Source organism: Pseudorca crassidens, chromosome 15 (assembly GCF_039906515.1).
Source record: "Pseudorca crassidens isolate mPseCra1 chromosome 15, mPseCra1.hap1, whole genome shotgun sequence".
Taxonomy (NCBI): Eukaryota; Metazoa; Chordata; class Mammalia; order Artiodactyla; family Delphinidae; genus Pseudorca; species Pseudorca crassidens.
The window spans coordinates 4,337,371-4,357,533 of record NC_090310.1 but is presented as its reverse complement, the minus strand read 5'-3'; the positions used below and the strand labels follow the sequence as shown (position 1 = coordinate 4,357,533).

General features: G+C 43.7%; 2 protein-coding genes across 17 annotated transcripts in view; one reads left to right on the top strand and one right to left on the bottom strand.

Moving 5' to 3' along the window:
- Positions 1 to 4,223: 4,223 nt before the first annotated feature.
- LOC137206650 (zinc finger protein 510-like) overlaps positions 4,224 to 20,163 on the top strand; it is a 31,182-nt gene continuing 15,242 nt past the window's right edge. For 2 of the 12 annotated variants that reach the window (XR_010934772.1, XR_010934771.1), the window contains exons 1-5: positions 4,226 to 4,580; positions 4,947 to 5,145; positions 5,397 to 5,543; positions 6,067 to 6,215; positions 17,453 to 17,548. Coding sequence is in view for 2 of the 12 variants with exons in the window: in XM_067705538.1 (XP_067561639.1) it covers positions 6,159 to 6,215; positions 7,248 to 7,406; positions 17,046 to 17,169; positions 17,453 to 17,548 (436 nt within the window). In the remaining 10 variants the exon portion in view is untranslated. The other 10 variants (XM_067705538.1, XM_067705539.1, XR_010934769.1 and 7 more) reach the window with 10 other exon arrangements.
- Positions 16,935 to 20,163, bottom strand: part of ZNF12 (zinc finger protein 12) — a 59,895-nt gene continuing 56,666 nt past the window's right edge. For all 5 annotated transcript variants that reach the window (XM_067705497.1, XM_067705498.1, XM_067705499.1 and 2 more), the window contains one exon: positions 16,935 to 17,487. In XM_067705497.1, coding sequence (XP_067561598.1) covers positions 17,483 to 17,487 — 5 coding nt within the window. In that variant the 3' untranslated portion in view covers positions 16,935 to 17,482. The remainder of the gene's footprint in view (positions 17,488 to 20,163) is intronic.

Here is a 20,163-nt window from a genome sequence, read left to right as displayed (position 1 = left end):
TCTGGGAATTGGCGGGGGTTGGGGGGGCAGGGAGAAGTAAGAGGTGGGGGATTATAAAGGAGCATGAGGAGACTTTTTGGAGTCTGATCTGTTCATTATCTTGATGTGATGGTTTTGCAGCTATATACATGCACCCAAACTTACGATATTGTATACTTCTTTACGAGTTCAATTCACTGTATGTCACTTCTACCTCAATAAAATTGTGCCTCTGTTGCCTCAACACAATGGCTACCTCCCAGCTTTGTCATTAGAATCAAATGAGTAGAAACTTTTAGAATGGCTCTTGGCTCGTTAGTAGTGAGGGCTGAAAACGTGTTGCTTCTTGGGCTTCCCCGGTGGCGCAGTGGTTGAGAGTCCGCCTGCCGATGCAGGGGACACGGGTTCGTGACCCCGCGCGCGGAGCGGCTGGGCCCGTGAGCCATGGCCGCTGAGCCTGCACGTCCGGAGCCTGTGCTCCGCAATGGGAGAGGCTACAACAGTGAGAGGCCCGCGTACCACAAACAAAAAAAACTGTGTTGTTTCTTACTGTTGTTACAAACACGGAGGCTCAGAGGAAAGTTTTAATAAAGGAATTTATTTCTTAGTAAGCAGGCAATATTACCACCTACATAGAAAGCAAAATAGTATAGGAATCAAATGACTTGCAAATAAAAGTAAAATTTGTTTCTTAGTTGTCCTGAAATCCGTTTTTTGTACTTTCTTTAAAAAGTGAATTTTAATCTTAAAAAATACAGTAAAAGAAAAATAATCCTATTGACAGCACAGCCAATTTCAGGTGTTAAGTAAGGATGCTTGCATGACAATTTCCCCCAATTCCCTATAATTCTCATTTTGCGATGGTTTAAATCCTTTGGAGAATCCTGGGAGATTTTCCCAGGAATACAGGTTTGTGGGAGAGAAAGAACCAAGTAGGTAGTCTTTCTTGGCTCAGACGACATTACTGTTAAACATTAATTACCGAGAACTTATATTTCCTAAGACAAGCTCGTGTCTGAGTGAAAAACCAGTTCCTGCAACCCCAGAAAAAACGTATGCAGCCTAAAGTGGTTTTTACAAAGAGACCTTGGAGGGATGAACAACGTTCTCTCATTGGTTGAAGAGCTTGCCCAGTATGCCCTATGCACCCTCGGGGTTGGCTGAGGCAGGCCCGTCGCTGGACTGCTGCCTCGAGACTGGCGGAGTCAGGTTCTCCACGCCGATACTGCTCCCTCGGGATTGGCTAAGGAAGGCTCTCCACACTCACTTCTGCTCCCTCAGGATTGGCTGAGGCAGAGTTTCCAAGAGCCATTCTGCTCTCCTAGGATTGGCTGAGGCAGGCTGTCCACGCGATTCTCCCTCTGGATTGGCTGAGTCTCTGAAGTTCTTCCCACCTTCTCCCCGGCTGCCATCTTGCTTCCTTCCCCCAGGCCCTCATCAGAGCCCGCGGTGGAGCCCAGAGGCCAGCGGGTGGCTCAGCTCTCTGGAGGGAGCGGCAGGACCCCGGGGGTGACTCCCAGCATGCCTCCCCTCAGGTCCCGGCGGTTTTCCCGACCTCTTTTGCTCCCGGGCCCAGGCTGATGTCCTCTCCTTGGCCTGCTCACGGAGCACAGAGGTGGGGGACCCGCAAGCAGGGTCTCCCTAACCGGGCCGAGGCCTTGACCCCTCCCAGTGCCCCTGTGGGTCCAAGTTAAGTCTGGAGGAGCTCACCTCTGCCTCTGATCCTTGACCTTGGACATCAGTGGGACTGCAACCTGGGGTGATGGAAGATCCTGGTCTCTGGGGTTCGAATCCAGCCTGGGCGTCTGAATTTACCCAGGACTTCACGTGCATGCTTTTCCTTTCAAAACAAAGTTGAATGTTTTCCCCCTAACTTAACCAAGTGCCCTGGGACGAGGTTGCTTTTCTTGTGGCTCTGAATTTCTGCCCTTTCTATGCTCCTCGAGACTCTCCTAAAAATAGGGTCAGTGTCCCTCACAGATACAGAGCCTTTGGGCTGAAATCCAGCTTATTCAGTAAATATGGAGAAAGAGCATTATCGGGATGCTCTAGTCCCCAAGGAGGAGGGCAGAGAGGGAGCTCTGGGAGGGTCCAGGTGGATTTCCTCAGGGAATGAGTGCTTTCTTCCCTCTCCTCCTTAAAGGTGAAGGACGGAAAGTGATAGAGATGCAGCTGTGTCCTTACCCACTTCTGTTCTCACTTTTTAGGTGTAAGAGGAGGGAGGAAGACATCATGAGAATACGGGCTCATGTTTCTTCTTCAGACTCAGTTGGCCTCTTTATTCTGGATGTCTGTCCTTCCTCATGGTCAAAGAGAGATGTGGCCCCTTGGATGGAGCTCCCATAAGTTTGTCTGGCGGCATGGCGGAACCGGTACTTTTGTTAGTGGTACGAATCTGGCGTTATGCTTAAGAGTTGGATTTGAGGGAAATGGTCACAGTTTTATGACCTCTGCAGGTGACTGAACCTCTAAAAGCCTCAGTTTCCCCACATATATATGGCAGCACATCTACATGATAGGGTTGCAGTGAGGTACACGTGGGAAGAGCTTGGTACAGTGTCTTAGGCTTTGCTGTGACAAATCACTGACCTCATTCTGAGTAGCTCAACCCAACAGGCCTTAAGTTCTGTTCTTTTATTTATTTATTTATTTATTTATTTATTTATTTTTGATTGCGTTAGGTCTTCGTTGCTGCGTGCGGGCTTTCTCTAGTTGCATCAAGCGGGGGCTACTCTTCGTTGCAGTGTGTGGGCTTCTCATTGCATTGGATTCTCTTGTTGCAGAGCACGGGCTCTAGGCACGTGGGCTTCCATAGTTGTGGCTCACGGGCTCAGTAATTGTGGCTCACGGGCTTAGTTGTTCCGCAGCATGTGGGATATTCCCGGATCAGGGATAAAACCCATGTCCCCTGCATTGACAGGCGGATTCTTAACCACTGCGCCACCAGGGAAGTCCTGGATATTCCTATTATTTTATTCTTTTCAAATTTTATTTTCAAAAAATATCTTAAATTTTGATGTCTTTTATTTATCACGAGACTTTTAAATATATTTATTGTTCACTTATTGATACATCCTGTCTTTTAATTCCCTTTTCATATCTTAAAGAAGTGACAATAATGTTGATCTTCTCAATGATTTATAAAAGCTGCTAATACATTAAAATTATAAAGTCTTTGTTTCTTATATATGTTATAAAGACCTTTTCTTAGTTTTTCTTTAAACTTAGTTGCAATTTTTAATCTGAAACTGAAATGTGTAACTTTCTAAAATAAAAACAGTTTTTAGTTTAATGGTTTCTCTGTTGTCATATGTTTTCCCTATTGATTATATATTTCTAAAATTCACTATGCTTTAAGAATTTTCTTTTGAATTTAAAAATGTTGAATCCAGGTAAAACTCATTTATCCTAATGTGTGAACTAGGAGTTTAACACTAATTGTATTTGAGTGCAGTCACTGGTTGAGCTAACATAGTATACTGAATACTCCCCACCAATCCCAAAGGCCCCTTTACCATTTGGTAAAGTGCTAAATACCCTTTCTCCTAGGCCTGTTCTCTAGCTCATGATCCTTTTGAATTTTTTCCTTATGGTAAAAATGTCAGAAAGATGCGTGCCTAACGGTTCAGCACAGTCATCTCTGGGAGAATGTGTGAGATACTTCCCCCCACCCCACTTCACTTGTGTGAATTTTGACTTACCTTCAATTTTCGTGTATTGAATCTTAAATTTTGCACCCCCGTTACTTCTTTTTCTTTCACATTAAAAAAAAATTGCTTGGGGAATTCCCTGGCGGTCCAGTGGTAAGGACTCCAAGCTTTCGCTGCGGCGGGGCGGGTTCCATCCCTGGTAGGGGACCTAACATCCCACAAGCCCGGCAGCAATGCCAAAAAAAAAAAAAAGAAAAAAAAATTGCTTGGCTGGGCTAATTTGGTTAACTTTTTCATCTGTGTTCTTAAATCTCTCTCTAGCTGGCGGCTGCGAGGAGGCCCGTCATCTCCAGGTGGGGGTGATGGTGATGCAGAGCGGTAGGGGCTAGGGTGCTGTGGGGGTGATGTAGGGGCGGGGGCGTGTAGGGGGAGGGGCAGGTGAGGTCGGACTAGGAGAGGTGGGGATGACGTGGGGAGCGACGGGGTTGTGGGAGTTGGGGCGATGTGGGGGGGGTTGGGGGTGGAGAGGAAGGGCCCCGCGCAGGCCCCGCCCCACAGTGGGCGGAGCTCGCCGAGGACCTATATCGGCGTCGGGCTCTGTGCGCAGGCGCGCGTAGGTTCTCGGCGGGGCTCCCTGGTGGTCTCGGGCCTGTCTGGGCGCGGCCGCGCGTGGGGCGGGCGGTAGGCCCTGGAGGTCGGCGTCCTGTTCAGCGCGGGCCTCCCGAGGCTGCGAAGAGGGGCGCGGGGCGGAGGCAGAGGCAGCGCCGCCTGGGCCGCGTCCACACTGAATGGAGGGAGACTGGGGGTCCCGAGCGAACGCGCGGGAAGGGCCGCGTTTGTGGGAGAGGCCGCGCTGGCTGCGGGGTCTCCATCCTCGTAATCGCCGAGGCGGCCCGAACGCGGCCCAGAGGACTGAGCGACAGACCCCATCGGGCCTCGCAGCCCGGCGAGGTAAGACTAGCCCCCTGATGCTTCTCGGCGCGGCGTGGCGCGCGTTCCTCGGGCCCGAATACGTAACCGAAGCGTGTGTGCCCGAGGCTTGCGGCGGCGGTGTGCATCCCGGGTTTCCTTAGTTCCCTTAGACTGGTATCCGTCTGGCCCAGCGCTGTCCGGAGCAGCCTCCGGCCGCGACGGAGACGCCCCGCAGCTGTGCCGTCCAGGGGCCGAGGGCACTTAAGCCGCGGCCAGCCCGCCTTTGTCCTCAGCCTCGTCTGCGGTCGTAGAAGTGCGGCCTGAGGTCTCTGGAGCTGCGTGTTCTCAGAGAGGCAGATATGGCACCCGGATGCAGGTTCCCGCTGAAGTGAATTTGTCCCCTAGGCTCTACTGGAACAGAGCATCTCTACTGAGCCGGAAGGAAGGGGACTCCAGGAACGGGAATCTCACAGGGAAGAACCCCCGCTCCCTCTAGCCTCTGACCCAAGACGCATCGGAGCTTCAGAAGAGAAGCGGAAGAAACCCAGAAAAGGAGCGTATCGCCCGGAGGGCGGAGGCTTGAGTGATTTCACCACCATCAGCTGTGAGTCACTTTGGAAGACAGAAGGGAGCTGGGACTGAGTGTGACATGTGGCGGGAGTGGTGGGATGCTGGGGGATTCCGCAGCTGGGAAGCTTTTATCTTTAACCCCACCCCCAATGGCAACCTCCCCTCCCTTCATTCTCCACCAGTTCTTTCCAGAAGCTGGTTTCTGTCGTTCCTGTTCTTAGAGTCAAGAGTAGTAGTTCCCAGACGGTTTGCCAGGATTATCTTTTTTTTTTTTTCATTTGACAGAAGGGAAAAAGCCTGAAAGGGGAAATGACTTGTGAAGAATCAGTAAGAGGCACATAGAAGTCCTGGCATGTGCTGTCCACACGATCTCACGGAAACACATTTCCTCTTAAAAAAATCCTTTTGAGGATGTCCCTGGTGGTCCAGTGGGTAAGACTCCATGCTTCCAATGCAGGGGCCCGGGTTCGATCCCTGGTCAGGGAACTAGATCCCGCATGCCTGCTGCAACTAAGAAGTCCACATGCTTCAACTAAAGATCCCCTGTGCTGCAATTAAGACCAGGTGCAGCCATTAAAAAAAAAAAAAAGATAAATATTAAAAAAAATCCTTTTGAGAAAAAGCAAGTTAGAAGAAACAGTTTTTTTTAAAAAAAAACAAGTTTAAGGCACCTGTCCCTTTTTTCAAAACTTTATGAGGATTCTCGGACTCAGGGGGTTAACATCTTGGTAGAAAAACAGTTACGCAAAATAGCCTTTAGGGTTTTTCCCCCTGCTATATGTTTTAATGAAGGCATCATATTTCATATTTTGAGATGCTATCATATGCTTAATAATTCTGCTTTAAATACTTCTGTGTTAGTGAGAGGGGAACATAAATAGTTAAAGGAGTAGGGAACATTGTGGGTTTAAGGAGTCACAAAGGGGCAGGTGTTAACCTTCCTCTCCTTCTCCAGGATTAAAGGTTACCCAGCTGGCGTGTGGAAGTTTTTAGGAAGAGCGTTGAGGAGCTCTCATCATCCTGTTCCTCTTTCCTCCTCTTCCAGGAATGCCTTCCCAGGTTTTGACAGTCTTCCAAGAACAACAGAAAATGAACAAATCCCAGGTGAAGTATTTCTTTTCTCTATTCCCTATTTCATTTTCCAGTGGATTTCATGGCTTTTTTTAGGGTGTTCATATGTTAAGATGGAAAAGTGGAAATAGATAAAAAGCCACCAAAATGGGATTCATCCTATTCTTCCCACCCCTCACCTCATCCTGGGTAGCATCTAGGCTCTACTACCTTTAAGATGTCATCATTTCTTAAACCTGTGTTTTCTGCTTAATTCTTTCTCCCCTTATCAGAGCTTCATCTTCTCTCCCCTGCACTGTTGGAACAGTTTTTTGCTTCTTTCTCCCCGAGGTTAAGTCTGTCCTCCTGAGGAATCTGAAATGCTATTCAGATGATGCCACTTCAGTATGGAAACCACTTGAATAGCTTCTGGCCCTCCAGAGGGGAAAGGCTGAGTTCTTATCATGAAATTAAGGCTGTTGAGAACAGAACCACTTCTTATTTCTCTTTGTTTTATTAAATATTAAAAAAAATTCTCATATTCTACATTTTATTCAACAGTGATTGATTAGTGTGTGAGGTACTGAACTGTGTGCCACAGACTCTGCTCAAAACGATGTAGAGACCTGGTCCCTTTTTGATGGAGTTCACAGTTTAGAGAAGGTGACATTTAAAGAGTAAACATGTAACAGTGGTCTCCAGTGACCCCAAACCTGACATAACTTCCTGAACACATCCGGTTACCACCCACCTGTGCATCTCACTCACGTCTCTGTCCTGCGGGCTGACCTGGGAGCCCTGTTCCACTTCCTTTCCTGAGTCTCCAGTTCATCTCTCAGGAGCTAACTTGGGAGAGATCTCTTCCAGGAAGCCCTTCTCCTCTTTCTTTGTCCCCCTCTGGATTAATTGCCCTTCCCCTCTGTGCTCCACAATGCCCCTGCTGCCCCTGTCACTACACTTTGTCCATTGCGTGGAAATTACCTGTTTGTGTCTGTGCTGACAGGCCATTAGCCCTTCAAAGTCCATGTTCATGCCGTGTTCATCTTCATATTTTCCGTTCCTCACCCTGTGCCTTGTTCCTGGTAGGTGCTCATCACGTGTTTGTGGCTGAATAAGCAAATGGTAGGCTTGGGAAGCAAACTCTGCTCTGACTGGATAATCACCCTACCTGAATACAGAGCAGGGCCATCCAGGAGAATTGGGGTCTCCTTTCCCTTCTCTGAATGCTATCTTGGATCATGCAAGGTGGAGTATGTTTGTTATTGTTGCTTTTGTAAGAATTCGTGTTTGTTTGAGCAGTATTAGGTTTACAACAAAGCTGGGCTGAAGGTACAGAGATTTCCCATATACCACCTGCCCCCAGACACCTACAGCCTTCCCCATTATCAACAATCCCCACCAGACGGTACGCTTGTTAAAGTGGATGAACCTACGCTGACACATCATTGTCACCCAAAATCTATAGTTTACATTAGGGTTCACTCTTGGTGTTGTACATTCTGTGGGTTTTGATGAATGTGTCACATGTATTCACCATTATAGTATCATACAGGGTAGTTTCACTGCATTTAAAACTACTCTGTGCGCCACCTGTTCATCCCTCCCTTCCCTCCCTGCCTCCCCTCCCCCCACCAACCACTTCATTGTCTCCATTGTTTTGCCTTTTCCAGAATGTCGTATAGTTGGAATCATACAGTATGTAGCTTTTTCAGATTGGCTTTTTTTGACCTAGTAATATTCATTTAAGATTTCTTCGCTTCTTTTCATGGCTTGATAGCTCATTTTGTTTTAGTGCTGAATAGTATTCCATTGTCTAGATGTACCACAGTTTATCCATTCACCTACTGAAGAACATCTTGGTCGCTTCCAAATTTGGGAAGTTGAGAGTAAGGCTACCATAAGCATCTGTGTGCAGGTTTTTGTGTGGACATAAGTTTTTAACTTCATTGGGTGAATACCAGGGAGCATGATTCCTGGGTTGTACGGTGACAGCATGTTTATCTTTGTAAGCAAACATCAAACTATCTCCCAAAGTAGCTGTGCCATGTTGCATTCCCATCAGCAGTGAATGAGAATTCCTGTTGCTCCACATCCTCACCAGCATTTGGTGTTGTCAGTGTTCTGGATCTTGGGCATTCTAACAGGTGTATAGTGGAATCTCATTGGTGTAATTTGCAGTTCCCTAATGACATGTGATGTGGAGCATCTTTTCATATGCTTATTGTTTGTCATCTGTATATCTTCTTTGGTAAGCAGTCCCTTAAAGTCTTGGGTTGTTTGTTTTCTTATTGTTGAGTTTTAAGAGTTCTTTGTATATTTTGGATAATAGTCCTTTATCAGATGTGTCTGTTGCAGATATTTTCTCCCAGTTTGTGGCTTGTCTTTCCACTCTCTTGACAGTGTCTTTGACAGAGTGGAAATTTTTCATTTTAATGGAGTACAGCTTATCAGTTCTTTCTTTCATGGATCATGCCCTTGGTGCTGTGTCTAAAAAGTGATTGCTAAACTGAAAGTCATCAGATTTTCTCCTGTGTTATCTTCTAAGACTTTTGTAATTTTGTATTTTAGTTAAGTTTGTGATCAATTTTTAGTTAACTTTTGTGATGGGTGTAAAGTCTGTGTTTAGATTATTTATTTTGCATGTGGATGTCCAGTTATTCCAGCACCATTTTTTGAAAAGACTGTCTTTGCTCCATTGTATTGTCTTTGTTCCTTTGTCAAAGATCAGTTGACTACATGTATGTGGGTCTATTTCTTGGATCTCCAGTTTGTTTCATTGATCTATTTGTCTATTCTTTCACTGTCTTGATTACTGTAGCTTTACAGTAAGGTTTTAAGTCAGGTAGTGTCCGTCCTCCAACCTTGTTCCTCTCTTTCAATATTGTTTGGCTATTCTGGGTCATTTGCCTTTTTAAAAGTTTAGAACCAGTTTGTTGATATCCACAAAATAATTGACTGGGATTTTGAGATTTCATTGAATCTGTAGATCAGGTTTGGAAGAACTGACATCATGGTAACATTGAGTCTTCCTGTCCACAAACATGTAATATCTCTCCATTTATTTAGTTCCTCTATTTCTTTCATCAGAGTTTTACAGTTTTCCTCATATACATCTTGTATGTATTTTGTTAGATTTATACATAAGTATTTCATTTGGGGGGTGAGTGAATGTAAATGATACTGTTTTTAATTTCAAATTCCACTTGTTCATTGATGTTATATAGAAAAATGATATATTTTATATATATTTTTTATATATTAACCTTGTGCCCTGCAAAATTGCTATAATCGCTTAGTAGTTTCAGGACTTTTTTGTTGATTCTTTCAGATTTTCTACATAGACGATTTTGTCATCTGACAACAAAGAGAGTTTTATTTCTTCCTTCCTAATCAGTATACCTTTTGTTTCCTTTTCTTGTCTTGTTGCGTTAGCTAGGACTTCCAGTACAGTGTTGAAAAGGAGTGGTGAAAGGGGACATCCTTGCCTTGTTCCTTATATTAGTGGGAAAGCTGCTAGTTTCTCACCATTATGTATGATGTTATCTGTAGGCTTTTGTAGATTTCTTTATCAAGTTGAGGAAGTTCCTCTTTGTTCCTGGTTTACTGAGAGTTTATTTATTTATTTTGGCTGTGTTGGGTCTTCATTGCTGTGTGTGGGCTTTCCCTAGGTGCGGCTAGCAGGGGCTACTCTTCGTTGTGGTGCATGGGCTTCTCACTGCGGTGGCTTCTCCTGTTGCGGAGCATGGGCTCTAGGGGCACAGGCTTCAGTAGTTGCAGCATGCAGGCTCAGTAGTTGCGGCACACTGGCCCTAGAGCGCACAGGCTTCTGTAGTTGAGGCGCATGGGCTCAGTAGTTGCGGTGTGTGGGCTCTAGGGCGCATGGGCTTCAGTAGTTATGGTGCATGGGCTCCAGTAGTTGTGGAGCGTGGGCTCTAGAGCGCAGGCTTAGTAGTTGTGGTGCGCAGGCTTAGTTGCTCCGCGGCATGTGGGATCTTCCTGGACCAGGGTTTGAACCCATGTCCCCTACGTTGGCAAACAGATTCTTTTTTTTTTTTTTTTTGCGGTATGTGAGCCTCTCACTGTTGTGGCCTCTCCCATTGTGGTGTGTATTTCTTTTTACATTTTGTGAAGGATTTTTGCATCTATATTCATGAGAGATATTTGTCTGTGGTTTTATTATCTTGTAATGTCTTTGTCTTGAGACAAAGAGGTAGGAACTGTTCCCTGTTTCTATTTTCTGAAAGAGATTGTAGATATTTAGTATAATTTCTTTCATAAGTGTTTGGTAGAATTTATGAGTGAAGCCATCTAGGCTTGGTTCTTTTTGTTTTGGAAGGTTATTAATTATTGACTCAATTTAAAAATACAGCCTTATTTAGATTGTGTATTTGTTCTTGTGTGAGTTGGGTAGATTGTGACTTTGAACAGATTGGTCCACTTCATCATTGTCAAATTTGTGGGCAGAGAGTTACTCATTATATTTCTTTATTATTTTAATGTCAATGGGATCTGTAGTTATATCCCCACTTTCATTTCTGATATTAGTAATTTGTGTTTTCTCTTTTTCTTAGTCTAGCTAGAGGTTTATTAATTTTATTGATCTTTTCAAAGAATCGGCTTTTGGTTTCATTGATTTTTCTCCATTGATTTCCTATTTTCAGTTTCTTTTGAAATTTCATTTTGATTCTACTCCAGTTTCTATTATTTCTTTTCTTCTGCTTACTTTTGATTTAATTTGTTCTTCATATAGTTTCCTAAGGTGGAATCTTAGATGACTGATTTTATTTATTTATTTATTTGTTGTGGTACACGGGCCTCTCACTGTTGTGGCCTCTCCCGCTGTAGAGCAAGGCTCCGGACACGCAGGCTTAGTGGCCATGGCTCACAGGCCCAGCCGCTCCACGGCATGTGGGATCCTCCCGGACCGGGGCACGAACCCGTGTCCCTTGCATCGGCAGGTGGACTCCCAACCACTGCACCACCAGGGAAGCCCAGATGACTAATTTTAGATCTTTCTTTTTTCTAAATATATGCACTCAATGCTATAAATTTAGTATTGATTTTGCTGCCTCACACAATAAATTGTTTTAATTTTCATTTAGTTCAAAATATTTTAAAATTTCTTTTGAGATTTCTTCTTTCACCCATGTGTTACTTAGAAATGTGTTGTTTAATCTTCTTGTATTTTAGAGTTTTTCATCTATCTTTCTGTTACTGATTTATAGTTTAATTCCATTGTGGTCTGAGAGGTTAGACATTGTATGATTTCTGTTCTTTTAAATTTATTAAGGTGTGTTTTATGGCCCAGAATGTGGTCTATCTTGGTGAATATTCCATGTGAATTTGAGAAGAATGTGTATTATGCTTTTGTTGGATGAAGCAGTCTATAGATGTCAATTAGAGCCAATTGACTGATGGTGTTGTTGAGTTCAACTACAGGCAAACCTCAGAGATATTGTGGGTTTGGTTCCAGACCATCCTAGTAAAGCGAATATCATGATGAAATGGGTCACACAAATTTTTCGGTTTTCCAGTGCCTGTAAAAATTATGTTTACAGGGCTTCCCTGGTGGCGCAGTGGTTGAGAGTCTGCCTGCTGATGCAGGGGACACGGGTTCGTGCCCTGGTCCGGGAAGATCCCACATGCCACGGAGTGGCTAGGCCCATGAGCCATGGCCGCTAAGCCTGCGTATCCAGAGCCTGTGCTCCGCAACGGGAGAGGCCACAACAGTGAGAGGTCCGAGTACCGCAAAAAAAACAAAAAAACATTATGTTTACACTGTACTGTTGTCTGTTAAGTGTGCAATAACATTATGCCTAAAAAAATGCACGTAACTTAATTTAAAAAGTGATGCTGTTAGAAAAATGACGGCAGTAGACTTGCTCAATGCAGGGTTGCCACAAACCTTCAACTTGTATTAAAAAAAAAAAAGGCAGTATCTGTGAAGCACAGTAAAATGAGGTTTGTCTTTGTGTCTTTACTGATTTTCTGCCCACTGTTTGTGATAGAGCTGTGTTGAAGTCTCCAACATTAGATTCCATCTGTTTCTCCTCGTAGTTCTATCACTTTTTGCCGATGTATTTGACACTTTGTTGTTAGGTGCATACATGTTAAGGATTGTTACCTCTTCTTGGAGATTTGACCCCTTTATCATTATGAATGACTTTCTTTATCCTTGATAACTTTTCTTACTTTGAAGTCTGCTATGTCTGAAAATAATATAGCCACTCCATTCCTGCTTTCTTTTGATTAGTATTATCATGGTGTGTCTTTCTCCATCCATGTACATGGTGGGGAGGGGTGTTCAAATTCTTATCTTTAATGGAGTTCCCCCCACTCCCCCAGTTTTTTTGTTGTGGTAAAATACACATATAAAATTTATCATTTTTAGATAACTAATAAGGACCTACTGTGTAGCACAGGGAACTCTACTCAATACTCTGTAATGGTCTACGTAGGAAAAGAATCTAAAAAAGAGTGGATACATGTATATGTATAATTGATACACTTTGCTATACACCTGAAACTAACACAACATTGTAAATCAACTATACTCCAAAAAATAAAAAAAAATCACTTTAACCATTTTAAGTATTCAGTAGTGTTAAATAAGTACATTTATAATGTTGTGCAACCGTCACTACCACCCATCCACATGACTCTTTATCTTATAAAGTTAAAACTCTGTACCCATTAAACGATAACTTCACATTCCTTCCTCCTTCTAGCCCCTGGCAACCATCATTATATTCTCTGTCTCTGTGATTTTGACTATTCTAAGTACCTCATATAAATGGTTTTATGTAGTATTTGTCCTTTTGTGCTTGTCTTATTTCACTTAGCATAATGTCCTCAAGGTTCATCCATGTTGTGGCATATGTGAAAATTTCCTTTCTATTGTATATACATATCACATTTGCTTATTTATTCGTCAGTGAACACTTGGGTTGCTTTCACATTTTAGTTAATGTGAGTAATGCTGCTATGGACATGGGTGTATAGATATTTCTTTTTTTAAAAAAAATTATTTATTTATTTATTTATTTTTGGCTGTGTTGGGTCTTCGTTTCTGTGTGTGGGCTTTCTCTAGTTGTGGCGAGCGGGGGCCACTCTTCATCGCGGTGTGCGGGCCTGTCACTGTCGCGGCTTCTATTGTTGCGGAGCACAAGCTCCAGACGCGCAGGCTCAGTAGTTGTGGCTCACAGGCCTAGTTGCTCTGCGGCACGTGGGATCTTCCCAGACCAGGGCTCGAACCCGTGTCCCCTGCATTGGCAGGCAGATTCTCAACCACTGCGCCACCAGGGAAGCCCCAGATATTTCTTTAAGATCCTGCTTTCTGTTCTTTTGGGTATATACCCAGAAGTGGAATTGCTTGGTCATATGGTAATTCCGTTTTTAATTTTTTAAGGAACTGCCACACCCTTTTCTGTAACAGCTGTACTGTTTCACATCCCCACCAACAGTGCACAAGAGTTCCCATGGCTACACATCCTCTCCAGCACTTGTTATTTTGTAGTGGTGGTTGTGTTTTGTTGTGTTTTTTGTTTTCATAGTAGCCGTCCTAATGGGTGTGAGGTGATATTTCATTGTAGTTTTAATTCACATTCCACTAATGATCAGTGATAAGGAGCATCTTTTCAGGTGCTTATTGGCTATTTGTGTATTCTCTTTGGAGCAATGTCCAGGTCCTTTGTCCATTTTGAATTGGATGTTCGGGGAGTTTTTGGTGTTTAGTTTTAGGGGTTCTTTATATATTCTGGATATTAATCCCTTAACAGACATAATGATTTGCAGATATTTACTCCCATTCTGTGGGTTGCATTTTACTCTGTTGATAGTATCTTTTTTTTTTTTTTTTTTTTTTTTTGCGGTACGCGGGCCTCTCACTGTTGTGGCCTCTCCCGTTGCGGAGCACAGGCTCCAGACGCACAGGCTCAGCGGCCATGGCTCACAGGCCCAGCCGCTCTGCGGCATGTGGGATCTTCCCAGACCCGGGCACGAACCCGTGTCCCCTGCATCGGCAGGCGGACTCTTAACCACTGTGCCACCAGGGAAGCCCTGATAGTGTCTTTTGATGCAGAACATTTTTAGTTTTCAGGGAGTCCAGTTTGTCTGTTTTTTCTTTTGTTCCCTGTGCCTTTGGTGTCATATCCAAGAAATCATAGCCAGATACTGAGTCATGAAGCGTTTGCCCTCTTTTCTTCTAAAAGTTTTATAGTTTTAAGTCTTACATTTAGGTCTTTGATCCATTTTGAGTTAATTTTTTTATTTGAGGTTAAGTAAAGATCCAACTTTATTCTTCTGCATGTGGATATTCAGTATTCCCAGTACCATTTGCTGAAATGACTATCTTTTCCCCATTGGGTGGTCTTGACAACCTTGTCAAAAAGCATTTGAGCATAAATTTGAGGGTTTATTTCTGGGCTATTTTATTCCTTTTGTCTGTTTGTTTTTATGCCAGTACCACACCATTTTTAGTACTGTAGCTTTGTAGTATTATAAGGGATATTGGTCTGTAGTTTTCTTGCAACATCTATGTCTGGCTTTGTTATAAGGGTGATGCTGGCCTCATAGAATGAGTTAGGAAGCATTCGCTCTTCTTCAATTTTTTGGAAAAGTTTGAGAAGGATTTGTATTAGCTCTACTTTCTTTCTTTGGCTGTGCTGCACAGCATGTGGAATCTTTGTTCCCTGACCAGGGATCAAACCCATGCCCCCTGCAGTGGAAGCGTGGAGTCTTAACCACTGGACTGCCAGGGAAGTCCCAGTATTAGCTTTTCTTTCTTTCTTTCTTTTTTTGCGGTACGCGGGCCTCTCACTGTTGTGGCCTCTCCCGTTGCGGAACAGAGGCTCCGGGAATGCAGGCCTAGTGACCGTGGCTCATGGGCCTAGCCGCTCCGCGGCATGTGGGATCTTCCCAGACCAGGGCACAAACCCGTATCCCCTGCATCGGCAGGCAGACTCTCAACCACTGCGCCACCAGGGAAGCCCAGCTTTTCTTTAAATGTTTGGTAAAACGAACCAGTGAAGCCATGGTCCAGGACTTTTATTTGTCGGGATGTTTTTGGTTACTGACCCAATTTCCACACTAGTTATAGGTGTATTCAGTGTGCCTATTTTCTTCATGATTTAGTCTTGGTAGATTTTATGTTTCTAAAAATTTTTCCATTTCATCTTGGTAATCCAATTTATTGTACAGTTGTTCATAGTACTCTCCCATAATCCTTTTTACTTCAGCAGAATCGGTAGTAACGTTCATATCTTCATTTCTGATTTTAGTAATTTGAGTCTTTCCTTTTTTTTTCTTATTCCATCTAGGTAAAAGTTTGTCAAATTTGTTCATCTTTTTTAAAAAACAGTTTTTGGTTTCATTTTCTCTGTTTTTCTGTTTTCTATTTTGTTTACATCTGCTCTAATCTTTATTATTTTCTTCTTTCTGCTAGCTTTGGGTTTAATTTGTTCTTTTTCTAGTTCCTTAAATTGTAATGTTTGGTTGTTGATTTGAGATCTTCCTTGCTGCTGTTTAATGTAAACGTTACAGCTACCATGGTGATTGCACGTGTGTCTTCACCAGCTCCTCATTTCTTCAGTGGTCACACCTCCCACCTGTGGAGGCACAAGATATCCCAGTGCTTTCTTCTCCATTGGGAGGAAAACAGGTTGATTACATTTAAACTTTTAATGAGGGAAAAAAAGATAAATTAAGCTTATTATCATGTGGATTAGCAGAATGTATATAGTACTTATTAAAAATAAATAAATTGGGGGTGCTCAAAACTTTACTGCCAGGATGGTGATGAAGTATTTTGGAGACCACTCAACTACACGGATGAGTCCAGAATTACTGCACAATGTGCTGCTGAACACCTTTGCAGTTCTTCCTCTTCTCGTGGCCCTGCCCTGTTCCCCTGTTCCTGTCATACTGCTGTGTGTTTTTCATACCTCTTTGACTTTGTGTATGTGCTTGCACCACATTAATGAAGATCTGCTATTGTGAATCCCGACCTGACAATACAAAATAGTCATATCTCCTACATTATATAACACTGATTCTAGCATAGCTCTAATAATACCTTATTACACAATAAGTATTCATAGGTATGATTTTTCTCCTTACCAAGATTTAAGCTTCTTTTTTTTTTTTTTAAAAAACATCTTTATTGGAGTATAATTGCGTTACAATGGTGTGTTAGTTTCTGCTTTGTAACAAAGTGAATCAACAGAGAAGAGACTCAAAGCACAGAGATGCTGAGTGATTAACAATGTGATTATTCGCAATGCACGGCAGCTGAAAATTTCCTTTAACTTGTTTTAGGTTGTGCTCTGGCATGAGAGGCTGACTCATGTTTAGCCCGTCTCCCCAGATTTAAGCTTCTTAAAGGCCAAATAAAAATGATTGATTTAGGGGCTTCCCTGGTGGCACAGTGGTTGAGAGTCTGCCTGCCGATGCAGGGGACACAGGTTCGTGACCCGGTCCGGGAAGATCCCACATGCTGTGGAGCGGCTGGGCCTGTGAGCCATGGCCACTGAGCCTGTGCGTCCAGAGCCTGTGCTCTGCAATGGGAGAGGCCACAATAGTGAGAGGCCTGTGTACCGCAAACAAAGAAAAACAAAAAAGATTGATTTAGGTCAATATTCTTGGCAAGCTAGGATAGTTTTAGACACATGGTAGAAACTTCAGTTTTTTTTGTTTGAATTAATAAGTTAATCTACAATCTGGATTTTCCTATTATGATATCACTTTATCCCACAAAGTAAACCACAAAACAAGGTATAGAATAGGCAGCCTATATAATATTTATGGTAAACTCTCAAAATCAACATGTTAAGAATTATTTCCCATCTCTCTCACATCACCCAATACTGATCTCTTTGGCTTGAACAGAAGTGTGCTGGCCAGGGATCCGTGTCATTCAAGGACGTGCCTGTGGACTTCACCTGGGATGAGAGGCTACAGCTGACCTGCATGCGGAGGACCCTGTACCGGGATGTGATGCTGGTCTCCGTGGGTGAGGCGTCTTCCCTGTATAGCGCCTCAGCGTGTGCATTGTTTCTTAGCCGCCAAAGCTTACGAGCCCTTGGCGGAGCTTTATGATATCTGCACACCTCACGGGTCAGAAATGAGTGCTGCTATTGAGCACAGAAAGAAGGCTTCTGTTCTCACGTCCCTAAATAAAGGTTCAAATGGGCACCATTATCATGTGACTCCTGAACCGGCACCTTCATTGTCCTTCAGGGCCCCCGATGTCCAAGCAACTTGTCTGAAGTCTTAACCCTGTATCTCACTCACAGGGTACTGCGTCAGCAAACCAGAGGTGATCTTCAAGCTAGAGCAAGGAGAAGAGCCATGGCCATTAGAGAGAGCATTTCCATGCCGGAGTGATCCAGGTGAGTTAGTCATTATCAGGTGAAAAAAAAGAAGCCACTGGAAAAGCAGACCCAGATGGATTGGTCCAGAAGTTGAGACCTTTGGTGTCTGTCTCAGTACTTCTATGTAGGGGCTTCAGACCTTGGGAAGTAACTGAACGGCGAGCCAGCCTGCCTCAGATAACCTGAACCACATTTCCATCCACCACTCTTAAGTACCAGCGCTTTCATCTCTGGCCTGACTTTTAGGGAAGGTGACCATTCTGTGCCCAGTGTTGACCCCCTGCCTGCCTCCTGACCTTTGTTCTTGGTTTCTCCTTTCTAGTATTCATCTTCTCTCCATTTTCATGGACTATTTTCTTTTCAGTTTTCCCCACAGGCATTTATTAATTCATTCTGCAGATATTTTTACTCTGTGCCACCCTCGCTCCTGGTGTCGGGGATACACCAATGAACAAACACTGTTCCTGAGCTCCTATAGCTTACAAGCTAGCAGGAGGAGGAGACGTGAATAAATAAGTTTACACATCCAGTGGTGACGAGAATGGTGAAAAGAACTAAAACAGGAGATAGAGAGCGGGGTGTGCTCTTGTAAAAGGTGGTTGGAGAATGCCTTTCTGATGATGTCAGCATTAGAGCAGATAAAGAAGGAAGGAGGTGAGTCATGTGGCTCCTGGGGGTTCCAGGCGAAGGAACAGCCACAGGGCCAAGTTCCTGCGGCAGGAGTTTGTTGGAAGTGCTCTGAGGAAAACAGGGAGGCCAGAGTGGTGGCAGGGGAGCACCTGAGAGGGATGCTGGTGGGAGGTGACATCAGACAGGTAGCCAGGGGCCAAATGATGTGTTACAGGACACGGCGAGGGCTTTGACTTCATTTGGGGCGAGTTGTGTAGCTATTACTGGATTTCTGCAAAAGAGTATGTTTTAAAAGAATTTGCTACTATGCAGAGGAAATTGGGGACGGGGACAAGGGTGGTGGACAAAGTAAAAGCATAAAGACAGTGTGAAATGCTGGCTCCTGAAATACTGACCACCACCATTGTGAAGGCAAATCTTAATTTATTGCTCACCCTGACAGTCTTCGCAGCATCTTGGAAAAGAGTGAACAAAGGTTATTTATGAGATTTGAGGGTATAGTTTAAAGTATATTTTTTTAATTCAGGGGCTTAATAACCTTTGGGTAAGAATTATGATTTAACAGTTTAGGATTTGTGGACAGGTCTTGGAGAATAAGTAGTATAGTATCTATGGGAAAGGTGAGAAGTTTGTTTAAAAGGGTTTTGAGGAAGCTTCTGAAATGAACAGTAAGATCATTTGCAACTTTTATTTTCCTGGGCATGAGTTTCATGGGGCAGGAAAGTCTGCCGGTAACACAGTGGAACAGTAGACATGGTAATGCAGAGAGTAAGCTGTGTGGATGTTGACGGTTTCAGCTCTCGACAGCAAAGAGGTGTTTGCAGTGGCTCAGATGTGAAGTGAGGGAGGGGGTAGACGTGATGAAATGTGGCTCCACGTTGGGAGAGTAGGATTTGCTGTTGGGTAGGATGTGGAGTGAGAGAACGGGGTGGGGAGCTGAGGATGACCTCAGTATTTAGTCTGAGCAACCTGCTGGGGTGGGAAGTGTTCACTGAGATGGGAAAAGTGGGGAGGAGCAGTTCGGGGCAAATTTTTTAAGAAGTGACTTTGAGAAGCGTCAGTGACTTGAGATGATTATTCAAATTTAGATGTTGATAAGGCCCTTGGACATACAGATCTGGAGTTGGAGAACAGACAGGAGTGCAGATTAAATTTGAAAGTCATGAGTTGAAAGGTGGTATGCAGACATAACTGGGCCTTGGGCAGTGGATGTGGATAGACAGGAAAAGAGGCTGCAACCCACAGCCTTACAACACGTAGGAGTCACAAGCGTAACAGAGAAGAAAACCCAGAGAGATGTCTGGAGGGCAAGAAAGGTGCTTGTCAAGAAGGACACAATGAATTTCTAGTTTGAAATTGGAAATATGAAGTCAGCGTTTTCCCCCTTCGTTCCTGTAAACCATCTAAAACCAACTAGGAGATTGAGAAATGAGTTGCAGACTGGTATTTTGTATAAATCTGAGAAATAGCTAAACTTGAAACCATGACATAAGGGGAAGAACTGTTGAAAGCAATAAAAAATCAAGCTGGGTACAGGCACCTGGAATTGGAACCAGAGAGAGACCTCCAGGGCTGCTGACCTCAGAAAGAAATGCAAGGTGACTAACCCTTGGTAAAACATCAGGAAGGGACTGAACAAGATTGTGGCAGGAACTTCCTTGTTACCTGCTTTGGTTCTGAGAAGCAGAGAAGTGGGATTCAGGGTGGAATCACACACATAACCCTTAACTGTGTAAAGTATTGGTCTTTGTAGCATTTGGGGGATAAACAAGACTTTGCACGTGAAAATGCCCATAGGTTTTCAGAGAGAAATAAAAAATAATCAAATACAATGTTAAGTCCTTGGTCCTAAGCAGCCAGTGCAGGATGCATGGATGTCTTCCTAAGAAAAAAAAAAGGGAGAAAGAGAAAAAAAGAAAAGGCAAAAAAAAAAAAAAAAAATTAGTAAGTGAAGAACACGCACCTGAAAAATATTGTCATAGAAGAGAGAAATATTGTGACCA